Consider the following 14,052-nt stretch of genomic DNA (forward strand, 5'->3'; position numbering starts at 1 on the left):
CCCCATGGGGTCCCTCCTAACCCTACGAGTCTGTGACGGTGCCCTGCCCTTTGCCAGCCTGCGTGCCATGCCAAAGCAGTGCCGCCCGGGCTCTGGAGCGGCCGGCCTCCCTTGCCAGGGCCCCTCTCTGAGTCACTCCTTTCCCCGGAGTGTGATTTCTGCCTTGGCTTGCGTACCCTCCAGTGCTCAGCGAGCCACGTTCTCTCGCACGCCCCCGCTCTGGCTGCCGCTCCCTGCCACCCACGCTCACCTGATCCTCATGCCCGCAGAGGAGACGGCATCGGCTGGCTGGTTAGCTGGCTAGCTACCTTGGGACGGTTTCCCCAGAAGACCTGGCAACCGCAGAAGGGTTTTCCGAAAGAGGCGATTGTCCTTCCCAGTGTGGCAGCAGCCTGGCATGAGAAGAAGCAGGAAGGAGAGAAGGGGGCACCCCATCCATCTGGATGCCAGGGGGCCCTGAAGGTGGGCGTCCCAAGGGCACCTGGATGGTCTTTGTAAAAACAGGATTTTTAGAGAAAAATACAATGAGAGAGTTGTAGAAATACTATGCAGGGGGGGGGGGGCTTTTGGTGAATTTGGATTTGAGGGGAGTGAGCCAAGATTTTTTTGGGAGGGACCCATCGGATGTCCATTCTCCAGCCCTTGCTTTGTCTACCAGTCCTGGCATCTCCACATTGATTCCTGCGTTGCAGGGGGTTGGACTAGATGACTCTAGGGTTCCCTTCCAACTCTGCTGTTCTGTGATATCAGGGGGGCAGGACAAGGAACTGGTCTCTTTCTCCCCCAGGGTTTGGCAAGCTGCTAGGGCTTCCTCCTCTGCCAGCTGGAGGAGATGCTCTTGGTCTGCCCCTCCCTTCAGCCCCCGCTGGTGGGATTTGTGGTCCAGCACATCTGCCTTGCTCAGACGCCCACCTGGAGTCCCGTGTCCAGTTCTGGGCGCCACATTTAAGGAGGATGTTGACAAGCTGGAAGGTGTGCAGAGGAGGGCGACCAAGATGATCAGGGGTCTGGAAACCGAGCCTGATTAGGAACGGTTGAAGGAGCTGGGTACGTTTAGCCTGGGAAAGAGGAGGCCAAGAGGAGATAGGAGAGCCATATTCACATATCTCAAGGGCTGTCACATGGAAGATGGGGAAAGCTTGTTTTCTCCTGCTCCGAAGGGTAGGACTCAAATCAATGGATTCAAATGATGAGAAAGGAGATTCAGACACTAAACATCTTCAAATATCTCATGGAAGAGAGAAACAAGCCTGTTTTCTCCTGCTCCGGAGGGTAGGACTCGAACCCATGGCTTCAAGTTATAAGAAAGGAGATTCCGACTAAACATCAGGAAGAACTTTCTGACAGTAAGAGTTGTTCGATAGGGGAATGGAATCGGAAGCTGGTAGACTCTCCTTCCTTGGAGGTTTTTAAGCAGAGGTTGCCGGGAAATCTTTAGCTGTGATTGCTGCATTCTAGCGGGTTGGACTGGATGATCTTTGGGGGGCTCCCTCCCAACTCTACCATTCAGACTGTCAACAGAATGCCAGCGGAAGGACGAAACACAGAGGTTGGGCCCATCCCTGAAGACCCCTTTCCTGCCCCTCTGCGGCTGGCTCTGTTGCCCAGCTGCAGGCTGGATCCGTCTCCCCTCTGAGCAGCGGCCGTGGGCCAGGGCGGGACGGTGTGTCTCCAGGGACTGGCTTTTGCTGCCGCCTACCTCTCCGTGACTCTTGCTCCTGGGCTGGGCAGCCTTAATTGCAGGGAGTTGGCTGGCAACCAGAGCCAGCGACGAGGGCGTAGCGCTGAGCATTACGTCACGGCCCTGCTGAGTGACAGGGCTGAGCACATAAACAGCCCTTCCTCCCTGCCTCTCTCTCACACTCGGGACGCAGTGGGGAGAGACTCGGGCTTCCCTGCCGGCTGGGAGGCTCGCCTGAGGATCCGGCGTGGATTTCTCCTGGGGAGACCCAGCGCAGGTGATGCTTCTGCCAGGGAGGGGAAATCGAGGCCGGTGGGTGGGTGGAACTGCACTGCACCGCCGGAGGCAGTGAGAGCTGCTGCTCTCGCACTCGGGTTTCCCATCGGGGCGTCCGGTTGCCCCCTTTGAGAACAGGCCTTCTGGAGGAGATGGGCTGCCCCGCTTTGGCCAGCCTCTCCTCATGGGGCTGCACATGCACAAGGTTTCGCTGCTGGTTTGCCCAGCCGTCGCTTTGCTGGTGGACGTTGCTCTGCAAGGCAGGTGAGCACGCTTTGGAAGCAGGGGTTGCGGGTTCAAGTTCCGCCGCGCTGCCTTGTTTGTGCCAGCCCTGCCTTGGCTCAACCTATCTGTTTGTTACCCCAACCCATTGCTCGGGTGATGGGGAAATGGAGAACTAATTTGTGATGCTCAAACCAAATGATTTAGCTGAGATTCCTGCATTCCAACGGGTTGGACAGGATGACCTTTGGGGGACCCTTCCAACTCTGCAATTCTCTGATTCAAATGCGAGATGATCTTTGAACGCTTTGTTTTTTTCTTTTAAGTGGACTTCCTTTGCATGTTGTTGGTTTAAGACATAGGAAGCTGCCTTATGCTGTGTGTCAGACCATAGGTCAGTATTGCCCGCACGGACTGGCAGCAGTTCTCCAGGGCTTCTTTCTCAACCTGACCTGACAATTGGGGATTGAACCTGGGACGTTCTGCATGTAAGGCAGCTGTCCTGCGCCCTGAGTTGCAGCTCTAGGAAGCACGAACTGCGCATGCCCATTTGCACCCTGCCCTGGTCTCCTGCTCGCCTGCGCAGCAAATGCAGGCAAGAGTTGGCTTAAGACTGTCTGAAGCGGGGAAAATAACTATGAGCAGCTCCTCTTCCATTAACTGACCTGGTGCAGAATCTGCCAGGAAGCTCACGTGCCTGTTGCTTAATTTTGGCCAGTCTTGTCCAGAGTTTCCTGTTGGTTTGCGACTCCTGGAGCAGACCTCAGTCTGCTGTCTGCAGTTTGGCCCTTAAGAGCACATAAGGTAAAGGGTAAAGGGACCCCTGACCATTAGGTCCAGTCGTGGCCGACTCTGGGGTTGCGGCGCTCATCTCGCTTTATTGGCCGAGGGAGCCGGCGTACAGCTTCCGGGTCATGTGGCCAGCATGACTAAGCCGCTTCTGGCGAACCAGAGCAGCGTACGGAAACGGCGTTTACCTTCCCACCGGAGCGGTACCTATTAATCTACTTGCACTTTGACGTGCTTTCGAACTGCTAGGTTGGCAGGAGCAGGGACAGAGCAACGGGAGCTCACCCTGTTGTGGGGATTTGAACCGCCAGCCTTCTGATTGGCAAGCCCTAGGCTCTGTGGTTTAACCCACAGCACCACCCGCTTCCCTTTAAGAGCAGATACATCCTTCTTTTGCATTCAGTACTTGGCTGAGCCTTGGGGGTGGCACGATGGGAGAGCTTTTGCTTTTCGGCTAACCAGAGTCCCCCTTGGAAACTTTGCCTAGTTTACACTCTGATTGGTTCGGAATAAGCTGGGATCGAACTGTGGTTGATAGAAGCATAGAATAAGCAGCTAGCTTGTCTTTAAAAGACATCTGAAGGCAGCCCTGTTTAGGGAAGTTTTTAATATTTTATGCTGTATTGTTTTTAACACTTGATTGGAAGCCGCCCAGAGTGGCTGGGGAAACTCAGCCAGATGGGCAGGGTATAAATAATAAATTATTATTTATTATTATTATTATTATTATTATTATTATTAATTGTAGAGGGACCCCAGGGGGTCATCTAGGCCAAGGGTCGGCGAGGTTTACCTCGCCTGGGCCGGTTCACTCCAGCGGAGAACCCTCCGTGCGCCGGATCGTGCGCACACCCGCGATTTCCAACGTCTGCGCAGATGCGATTTCCAGCACCAGCGGAAGCAAGTCCCTGCGCCAGGCTGCGCCGGTTTAGTGCAACGCACGGGGACTCGCCAAGTAGGCAGCTCGGTTTGGGGGTGGCTCGGGGGCCGGTTAAACGACCCCCGTGGGCCGCTTGTGGCCCATGGGCCTTAGGTTGCCGACCCCTAATCTAGCCCAACCCCCTGGAATGCAGGGATAATGATTCTGGCTTGTACATTAACCACCATCCTGGCTTGTACATTCCACCCAGGCCCGGTTGGAAAGTGAAAGGGATGGTTTCTGATTTCCTTGCAGCCCTGCCAGAGGATGACAGATGGGTGCAAAGAGTTCAGGAGTCCGAGGTTTAAGCACATTAAGGCTTTAAAAAAAACACACCATGGTTCAGCCTTGGTCATCTTGCCGCTGAAGTCATCTCGCCTCGTTTTGTCTCCAAACGGGTAGAGGGGTCTCCAAACACGAAACCCTTTAATTGGAGATGCAGGGAATTGAATATATGAAGCTGCCTGTTGGGTCCATCTAGCTCAGTATGGCCTACCCTGACTGGCAGTCTCTCTCCAGGGGTTCAGGCAGGGGGTCTTTCCCAGCCCCACGTGGCGATTCTAAGGATGGAGCCTTCTCTGTCACCGAACCACGATCCATCCATCTCTCTCACGCAAAGCCCAGAGCCTCACCAAATTCTGCCTTGGTCAGACCCCACCTGGAGTCCTGTTTACCATTCTGGTAAGGAGGATATCGACAAAGTGGAAGGTGTGCAGAGGAGGGCGACCAAGATGATCAGGGGTCTGGAAAGCAAGCCTGATGAGGAACGGTTGAAGGAGCTGGGTATGTTTAGCCTGGGAAAGATGAGACTGAAAGGAGATAGGAGAGCCATATTCACATAACTCAAGGGCTGTCAAATGAAAGATGGGGAAACCTTGTTTTCTCCTGCTCCGGAAGGTAGGACTCGAACCCATGACTTCAAGTTACAAGAAAGGAGATTCAGACATTAAACATTAGCAAGATCTTTCTGACTGCAAGAGCCGTTTGAGAGTGGAATGGGCTCTCTCAGAAGATGGTGGGAACTCCTCCATTGGAGGTTTTTAAGCAGAGGTTGGATGGCTATTTGCCATGGATGCTTTAGCTGAGATTCCTGCATTGCAGCGGGTTGGGATAGATGACCACTAGGATCCCTTCTGACAATTCTGCGAATCTATGAACACTGCTTCTAACCAGTTAGTGGGTATAAACTGCAAGAGCCCTGGTCTTTTTCAGGGCTCCATCTGCCAGGAACCCCAGATTTGGAGCCTATTTGGAACTGGTGGGAGTTGCGCAGATGTAGAGATGAGCAGGAGTCCTGGTAATTAATCTGCCCGGTGTATCAGTTCTCGATTATATAATGTGCTTCGGGTCCTTGTCTGCCTGACGTGTCTCAATCTGGCTGTGCTCTTAGCTTCTCTTGTTCCCTCTTGTCTCGAGCTCTTATTGTTGTTGTTGCAGTTTCTAATTAATCAAATGCGCTTCCTGCCCTGCCTTCCAAGGAACTCAGGGTGCACCCCCTTTCCCAGTCATATCACCTGTACAGTTTAATGCAGAGGCAGGGAGCCTTTCGCCCTTCAGGTGCTTCTACTTGCAGCTCCCATCAACACCTGCCAGCAGGTACGATGGGCACTGAGACATAGCTGTCAACCGTCCCTTATTTGGCGGGAAACTCCCTTATCCCAGCGCCGTGTCCCGCTGCTGTCCCTTATTGATGATGTCCCTTAAATTTCCCGGGTTTCAAAGGAAGCGGCTCCTCTCCCTCCCTCCCTGCCAGCCATGGATGAGGGAGGCTCCAACTGTGTTGCTTGGCTGCGTTGCTCACCCAATAAGGAGTCTAAGAATGACTGGGGGGCGGAGCTTGCATGCCTTGTGTCGATCAAATCGGCCGCGTTTCCTGGGGACTCGCCTTTGCTCAGCGCTTCCCAGCGGAGAGGTGACGGTGGTTTTCCTTGCTGCATCCCCTTTGCTGGGTTGCTGCGCTGTGGGAACCACCGCTTGAGGCTTCGTTTGGCTGCTGGCTGGGCTTTCTGCCTTTGGCTCAGAGGGGCTCAGAAGTTGAACATACCAGTGCTCTGAAAATCCCTTATTTTCGAGGCTGCTGGTCCCTTATTTTCAAATCGGTAAGTTGACAGCTATGCACTGAGATCCTGCAACACCTGGACAAGCAGGTCCTCCCCTCCCGTATTTGTGGCAGGCCCCATTGCCCTGCCTGCCGAATTCGGCCCTTTTTTGTGAGAGTGACCATAGCTCAGCCGCAGAGCACCTGCTTTGCATGCAGAAGGTCAACCGCTGGCAGCATTTCCAGGTAGAGCTGGGAGAGGCTCGCTGCCTGAAATCCTGGGAGCCGCTGCTGCCAGCCAGTGTGGGCAACACTAGGTGGACCAATGGCCCGAGTCACTGTGTTCACATTTAAACAAAGCCTCCATGAGGACTAGGATCTTACGTTGTTTTCAGAGGAAGGACTGTCGTTCAGAGGTGGGGCAGCTGCTTTTCGTGGGAAGCAGAAGACTCCCTGCCTGCACTCCTCGACAGCCGCTGCCAGTCAGAGCAGACAGTATTGGGGTAGATGGACCAAGGGTCTGACTCAGTATAAGGCTATTTGGCTCCGGCTATGGCTCTCTCTGCTCTCTTTTCCTTCCCTGCAGCCATGGGGAACAGGGAATCCAGAATTAGCGCCAATGGGGGCTTGTATATGCAATAAAATAAAATAAAGAATCCAAACCTTTCAATAGATGCCTGGGCTCTTCAGCACCATAAATAAGGAGGATTGGATTGCATTGGAGAGGTTGGGGTTTTCCAGCTGTGGTTCCTGCGTTTCAGGGGGTCAGACTAGATGGCCTTTGGGGGGTCCCCTTCATCTCTACAGCTCTATGATTTTATGACTACTGAGCAAAGCAACAGTGCGTCTGAGCTTAAGCAGAGAGGCTTAATCAGATTCCCCAGGGGAACTGCGGCATCTTAAGAGGGGAACGGATAAAGACTGAATTAAGTTCAGCATGCTCAGTCCGGCCGTTTGTTCGTGAAAGCGTTCACCCTCCGCCCTCTCGTAAAATATTGGGGCGGCACACAGCCCAGTGGAAAACGTAGAAGCACTTTAAAAAAGCAGCACAGAGCCGTGTTGGATTGGGCGACTCTTGGGGTTGCCCTGAGCTCGGCTGCTCTCGGTTCATGCTCGTGCGCTCAAAGCCACCCATGCAAAGCAAACTCCCGGTGACTAAGCGCTGCAGGTGACTTTGCACACTTTTCAGGGACCCCTCCTCGCAGCCTCTGTGGGCATGAATCACCCTCAGTAGCAACGTGACTGCACTGCTGAAAAAGCTAACTTCCTCCATGGCAGATTTCCCCCTCGCATAGAAAGGTTTTGAGCATATGATCTAGTTTTAAAACTCTGCATAATCTCTTGACGTAAATGCCAATGGACCGGACTTGGTTGGTTGTTAGATATATATCCCAGGAGCTCAGGATGGGGGCTATATGGATCTGTCCCTGCACCACCAATGTCCAGCTTTATCCTCACAGCAACCCTGTGAGGTAGGTAATAATAATAATAATAATAATAATAATAATAATAATAATATATTTATACCCTGCCCTCCCCAGCCAAGACCGGGCTCAGGGCGGCTAACACCAGGTATAAAAACAATTGATTGAAATACAAGATTAAAACAAGATTAAAATGCAACATTAAAATGCAGGCTCATTTCAGTAGAAACTCAAATCAAAAACTTTGGTTAGGCTGAGAGGCATTGAGTTTCCGGGCCATGTGGTGATTTGAACCTTTTTGGTTCCAGCTCAGTATTCCAACCACTAAACCAAAGTGGAGATGAATGGGGTTTTTCAAAAGAAGGAAAGAAACGAGACCCAATATTTATTCTAGAAATAGTTGCGCCATAGCTCATGGGAACTTATGGGATCTGTTCAAGAGCTCGGGTGTGCAGGAGAAGTTCTCTAGCGGGCAGAAGACCATAAGGCGAGCCCTGAAGCAGCAGGATCAGGCCAAAGAAGAGGCCAGGATCCTGTTCCCACAGTGGCCCAATTCTCCTAAAAAACACAAGAAGCCTAGATAGAGTGCTTCTGGACCTGGAGGTTCCCTAAGAACATCAGAAGAGCATCCTGCCCCAATGGGAAGCCGTCCAAGTTAGTGGCCGTTGTGGCAGGGAGTTCCACAGGTTAACACGGCCGCGCTGTGCTTTTGCTGCGGCCGGAACTCCGAGCAGGTGCTCTCTGGCTGCTAACAGTGCAGGCTGGAGGACGGCTGTCTCCTGAAGTTACCTAGTGAGTCACCGGCTTGCAATCAGGGCTGGCTCACCCCCTTTCCTGTTTACCTTCTCGATGAGTCGTCTTTCTGTGCCAACGTATTACTCAGCGTGGAGGACGGGAGGGCGGCAGCGAGAGGCAGGGCCAGCCCCTCCTCCCTTGTGAACACGGAGCGGCTCAGTTCTGGTTTAACAGTCTCACACTCGGGGCAACGAGGAACGGAGCAAAGGTTTCCCAATCGCCGAGAGGCTGCTTAATCAGGCTGGATTTCATGGCACACCGAAAGCAAAACATAAGACTGTATGGCTGTGCACACTCCATATAGTTAAAGGACCCCTGACCATTAGGTCCAGTCGTGGCCGACTCTGGGGTTGTGGCGCTCATCTCGCTTTATTGGCCAAAGGAGCCGGCATACAGCTTCCGGGTCATGTGGCCAGCATGACTAAGCCACTTCTGGCAAACCAGAGCAGTGCACAGAAATGCCGTTTACCTTCCCGCTGAAGCGGTACCTATTTATCTACTTGCACTTTTGACGTGCTTTCAAACTGCTAGGTTGGCAGGAGCAGGGACCGGGCAACGGGAGCTCACCCCGTCACGGGGATTCGAACCGCTGACCTTCTGATCGGCAAGTCCTAGGCTCAGTGGTTTAACCCACAGCGCCACCCGTGTCCATATAGTTAGAGCATGCTTAAAGCACCTGGAGAAAAATCCTGGAAACTGTAGTTTATCCTCTCTCAGAGCGACAATTTCCCAAACCGTTGCCAAACTACAGTTCCCAGGATTCTTTGGGTTTCAAATCACTGCAAGCTTCTTCAGGGGGGAAGTTTCCAATGTATTTCGAACTTTAAAGCAGCTGCTGATATTTTTCCTGTCCCATCAGTCAATTAAGAATGCATATTTCCATACTACAGTCGTACCTTGGTTCTGGCACGCCTTGCGACTCAGAACGTTTTGGCTCCTGAATGCCGCAAACCCGGAAGTGAGTGTTTTGGTTTGCGGACGTTTTTCAGAAGCCAAATGTATGACACGGCTTCTGATTGGCTGCAGGAAGCTCCCGCAGCCAATCAGAAGCTGCGCCTTGGAAGTCTAACGTTTTCGGAAGTCGAACAGATTCCCGGAACGGATTCCGTTCAAGAACCAAGGTAGGACTGTAGTTGATTTCTGATTCTAACATTGTTATTTTTTGTCCTATATGGCTTCATGTATAACTGTTGTAAACAGCTCTGTGGTTGCTGTTTTTAAATGAGCACCAATATATAAATATTTTTGCAATTAAAAAAATAAACTACTTGGTGAGAGCAATGAGGTACATAGAATCGTAGAATTTTAGTGTTGGAGGGGACTTTGAGGGTCATCTAGTCCAACCCCCTGCAATGCAGGAAACTTTCGCCCAACATGGGTCTCGAACCCAAACCCTCTACCAAGTGGGACGTGGGTGGCGCTGTGGGTTAAACCACAGAGCCTAGGACTTGCCGATCAGAAGGTCGGCGGTTTGAATCCCCGCGACGGGGTGAGCTCCCGTTGCTCAGTCCCTGCTCCTGCCAACCTAGCAGTTCAAAAGCACGTCAAAGTGCAAGTAGATAAATAGGTACCGCTCCGACGGGAAGGTAAACGGCGTTTCCGTGCGCTGCTCTGGTTCGCCAGAAGCGGCTTAGTCCTGCTGGCCACATGACCCTGAAGCTGTATGCCGGCTCCCTCGGCCAATAAAGCGAGATGAGCGCCGCAACCCCAGAGTCGGCCACGACTGGACCTAATGGTCAGGGGTCCCTTTACCTTTACCTTTACTCTACCAACTGAGCTATTCCATCTCATGGCACAAGGATTATCCCGGTATCCTGAACAGCTTGGCTCTCATACTTTTACCAAAACTTTGTTCCTCTGTTCCTGAGGTGAGTCTGCCATAATAATATATCATTTAAAATTTGGGAGTGGGTCTGAGAAGCTACAACCCTTAGCAGAATACATTTCATTTCATTGCCTTACCATTCAAGTCCTGTAACAAACAGAAAAGAGGAGCGTTATTTGATTTTCACGTTGTCTGCAGATAGTTTGCGAAATATGACTTGCCTGGTCTGTTCACCCTGCCGTGGTATAATGTTGGGTGTATCCTCTGTTTGGAGCTCCTAGTGCTTTCTGGTTCCTGACTTTTCTCACTTTCTGTATGTCCTACAAAGCTTAGTAAAAAAAAATTTTATATATATGGTGAGAAAAGGGCTTGAAAAGTGGGGTGAAGAGCCTGTTTTCAGAATATTCAGTGTCAGCTTACAGAAATCATGGAAAGTGTGCCTCCCGCTTGCGCTGATTCCCTTGTTCCTGCCCATTCTGGAACTTTTCCCTCGGAAGCATCAGGAAATTCCACCATGAAAGGCAGCCGATGTCACAGGGTTGCAAACCGTAAATTTCTTACTGGAATGGTGACTCAGTGAATGGCTTTTTTCTCGGACTGTTTGGCTCATTGCCACTCCTGCTTTGAGTCAGGGAGGAATTCCCCCCTGTTCCCCAGCCAGGTGGGGAAGGGATGCAAGTTGCTCAGCGCTGGAGTGTCTGTTTGGATGCAGAAACCCCAGGTTTGCAGCATCTCTGGGTAGGGCTGGGAAAGGCTCCCTGGAGGGCTGCTGCCTGTCAGAGTTAGAAGGATCAGCTGCTTATAGTCCTAAGGTCATGTTGGCTAGTGACTTGGTGCATTGTCCCTCTGTAATGTGTGGCTTGGCTTGCTTGCTCAAGCTTTTGCCCTGTAAGCACCCCTTGAGATTGCCTTTCTTTGTGCCGTGGATTGAGAAGAGCTTTCCTCCCTCTCTCCTAATACTAGAACTCGTGAGCGAAGCTGAATGTTGGAAGATTCAGGACAGGCAGCGCATAGTTAAACTATGGAACTCCCTGCCACAAGGGTCAGAGATAGCCACCAACTTGGGTGGCTTTAATAATAATAATAATAATTTATTATTTATACCTCGCCCATCTGGCTGGGCTTCCCCAGCCACTCTGGGCAGCTTCCAAAAAAATATTAAAATACTGTAATACATCAAACATTAAAAGCTTCCCTAAACAGGGCTGCCTTCAGATGTCTCCTAAAAGTCTGGTAGTTGTTCTCTTTGACATCTGGTGGGAAGGCGTTCCACAGGGAGGGCGCCACTACCAAGAAGCCCCTCTGCCTGGTTCCCTGTAACTTGGCTTCTCGCAGTGAGGGAACCGCCAGAAGGCCCTCGGTGCTGAACCTCAGTGTCCGGGTAGAACGATGGGGGTGGAGGCGTTCCTATACTGGCCTGAGGCCATTTAGGGCTTTAAAGGTCAGCACCAACACTTTGAATTGTGCTCGGAAAAGTACTGGGACCCAATGTAGGTCTTTCAAGACCGGTGTTATATGGTCTCGGCGTCCGCTCCCAGTCAACTAATCCAGTCTAGCTGCCGCATTCTGGATTAGTTGTAGTTTCTGGGTCACCTTCAAAGGTTGCCCCACATAGAGCGCATTGCAGTAGTCCAAGCGGGAGATAACCAGAGCATGCACCACTCTGGTGAGGCAGTCTGCAAGCAGATAGGTTCTCAGCCTACATACCAGATGGAGCTGGTAAACAGCTGCCCTGGACACAGAATTGACCTGTGCTTCCATGGACAGCTGTGAGTCCAGAATGACTCCCAGGCTGCGCACCTGGTCCTTCAGGGGCACAGTTACCCCATTCAGGACCAGGGACTCCTCCAACTCTTGAAGGAGGAGAGGGCTCTTGATGGCTACTGGCCATAACGGCTATGCTCTGCTGCCAAATTTGGAGGCAGCAATTCTTCTGAATATCTTACGCTCTTCTGCTCAGGTTCTGCTTGCGGAATTCCCACTGGGGCATCTGGTAGGACACTGTGAGACCAGGATGCTGGACTAGATGGGACATTGGCCTGATCAAGAAGGCTCCTCTTATGTTCTTGCGTTCACTTGTTTTGCTACAGGAGGTTGCAGTCTGGATGGCTAGCATCCATCTGTTGTGGGTGATGGGTCCATCCGAAAATAGGATTCTTGACTCAGTGTCTTTGCCGCTTCTTCAGATATTGCCCAGTGCGTGTTGGACATCTGCAGCAGCTGGGATTGGGTTATAGGATCATAGAGTTGGAAGGGCCTTCTCAGTAGTGGCACCCGCCCTGTGGAACGCCCTCTCATCAGATGTCAAGGAAAGCAACAACTATCTGACTTTTAGAAGACATCAGAAGGCAATCCTGTATCAGGAAGTTTTTAATGTCTAATGCACAATTTTTTATGTGCTGTAATCCGCCCAGAGTGGCTGGGGAAACCCAGCCAGATGGACAGGGTATAAATAATAAAAGTATTATTATTATTATTATTATTATTATTATTATGAATTAAAAGCCCTATACGGCCTAGGTCCCTCGTACCTACAGGACCGCCTCTCCTGGTATGTCCCATAGAGGACCTTATGGTCTTCAAACAAAAACATCTTGGAGGTCCTGGGCCACAGGAAGATTAGGCTGGCCTCAATCAGAGCCAGGGCTTTTTCGGCTGTGGCCCCAATATGGTGGAACGCTCTGTCACAAGAGACTAGGACCCTGCGGAACTTGACATCTTTCCGCGGGGCCTGCAAGACGGAGCTGTTCCACCAGGCCTTTGACCAAGGCACAGTCTGACCCCCTCCTTTGGTAATCCTCATAGAACGCTAGCCCAATGGTTGCCATTAATTTGACTCTGAATTGATTTTAGAATGAATTGATTTTAGAATGTATTTTAATTAACTGATTGTGTTTTTATGTAAACTGTGTTACTTTTACTGTTGTTAGCTGCTCTGAGCCCAGCTTCGGCTGGGGAGGGCAGGATATAAATAAAAAAATTTTATTATTGTTTTATTAACTATCTAGTCCAACCGCCTGCAATGCAGGAATTTAAGCAGAGGTTGCCTACATAACCTCTACTTAAAAACCTCCAAGGAAGAAGAGTCCACCACCTCTGTTCCTCTGTCAAACAGCTCTTCCCGTCAGAAAGTTCTTCCTGATGTTTAGTCGGAATCTCCTTTCTATGATTCCCCATCCTATAATGTACAGGTGCTTGCGGATGCTCTGTCTCGGGGGGGGGGGGTAAAAACCTGACCTGCTTTCCTCCTAACCTGTCCCACTTTTGTTCCCCAGGGCTGAGAATTACTGGTGGCGGGGTCAGAACAAACGGACCCTGAAGGTGGGCCAGTTCCCGCGCAACACGGTGACGTCGGTGGCAGGGCTGTCCGCCCACGACATCAGCCAGCCCCTCAAAAACAGCTTCATCCACACGGGCCATGGAGACACCAACCCACAACAGTGCTGGGGCTTCCCCGATAAGATTGACGAGTAAGAACTTTTGCTCTTTTCCCTTTCTCCCCAGTTTCCTTTCCCCGCAGCTGTTCGGGGGATTCCCGGAAGGACCGGCCGTGGCCTCGTAGCTGTGGGGGACATGGCTGGCCCAAGGCTGCCTGCCCCTTGAACTAATGCCACTCAAATCCCCTTTCAGTCAAGAAATGGCCTGGGGAGCTGTTTCAGGGCAAGGTAGGGGCCACCAGTTATGGGCCTGATTAGGGCAGATGGGGGGCTGCCCCACCAGGCTCAGTCTGCCCTCACCCTTGCACCTTTGTGGCTTCTGTCTTGCGTCCAATCCAGAGGGTAGCCCACCCTGTCTGCTTGCTACTCCTCAGTCTCTGTGGGGAGGAGGAGGGGAGCAAAACTAGACTGGCTTGGCTAACCCTGTCGTTGGCTCTCTGGCGCCACCTGCTGCCAGGCTCCCAGCCTTCCACCCTACCAGTCCCAATGGACACTGTTTGCCACCGCTGGCAATGGAGCTTTCGGCTCAGGTGCACCCCTTCAGGGGCTTGGTTCCTGCGAGCCACGTGGTGTGCAAGGACCAAGCCGTGGCCACAGCCCAAGCACTGCTCCCGTGGCAGCCAGGCACTGGTTGTGGATGAGTGGC

The 14,052-nt window shown here is 51.8% G+C and overlaps 1 protein-coding gene across 6 annotated transcripts in view; it reads left to right on the forward strand.

The window, feature by feature from the left end:
• The window catches only part of TNK2 (tyrosine kinase non receptor 2), a 101,872-nt gene that overhangs the window by 72,004 nt on the left and 15,816 nt on the right, over positions 1–14,052 (forward strand). For all 6 annotated transcript variants that reach the window (XM_081007394.1, XM_081007395.1, XM_081007396.1 and 3 more), the window contains one exon: positions 13,245–13,439. In XM_081007394.1, the coding sequence (XP_080863520.1) occupies positions 13,245–13,439 (195 nt within the window). The remainder of the gene's footprint in view (positions 1–13,244; positions 13,440–14,052) is intronic.

The sequence above is a fragment of the Podarcis pityusensis genome (assembly GCF_964106645.2).
Source record: "Podarcis pityusensis genome assembly, chromosome: 5".
Lineage (NCBI taxonomy): Eukaryota > Metazoa > Chordata > Lepidosauria > Squamata > Lacertidae > Podarcis > Podarcis pityusensis.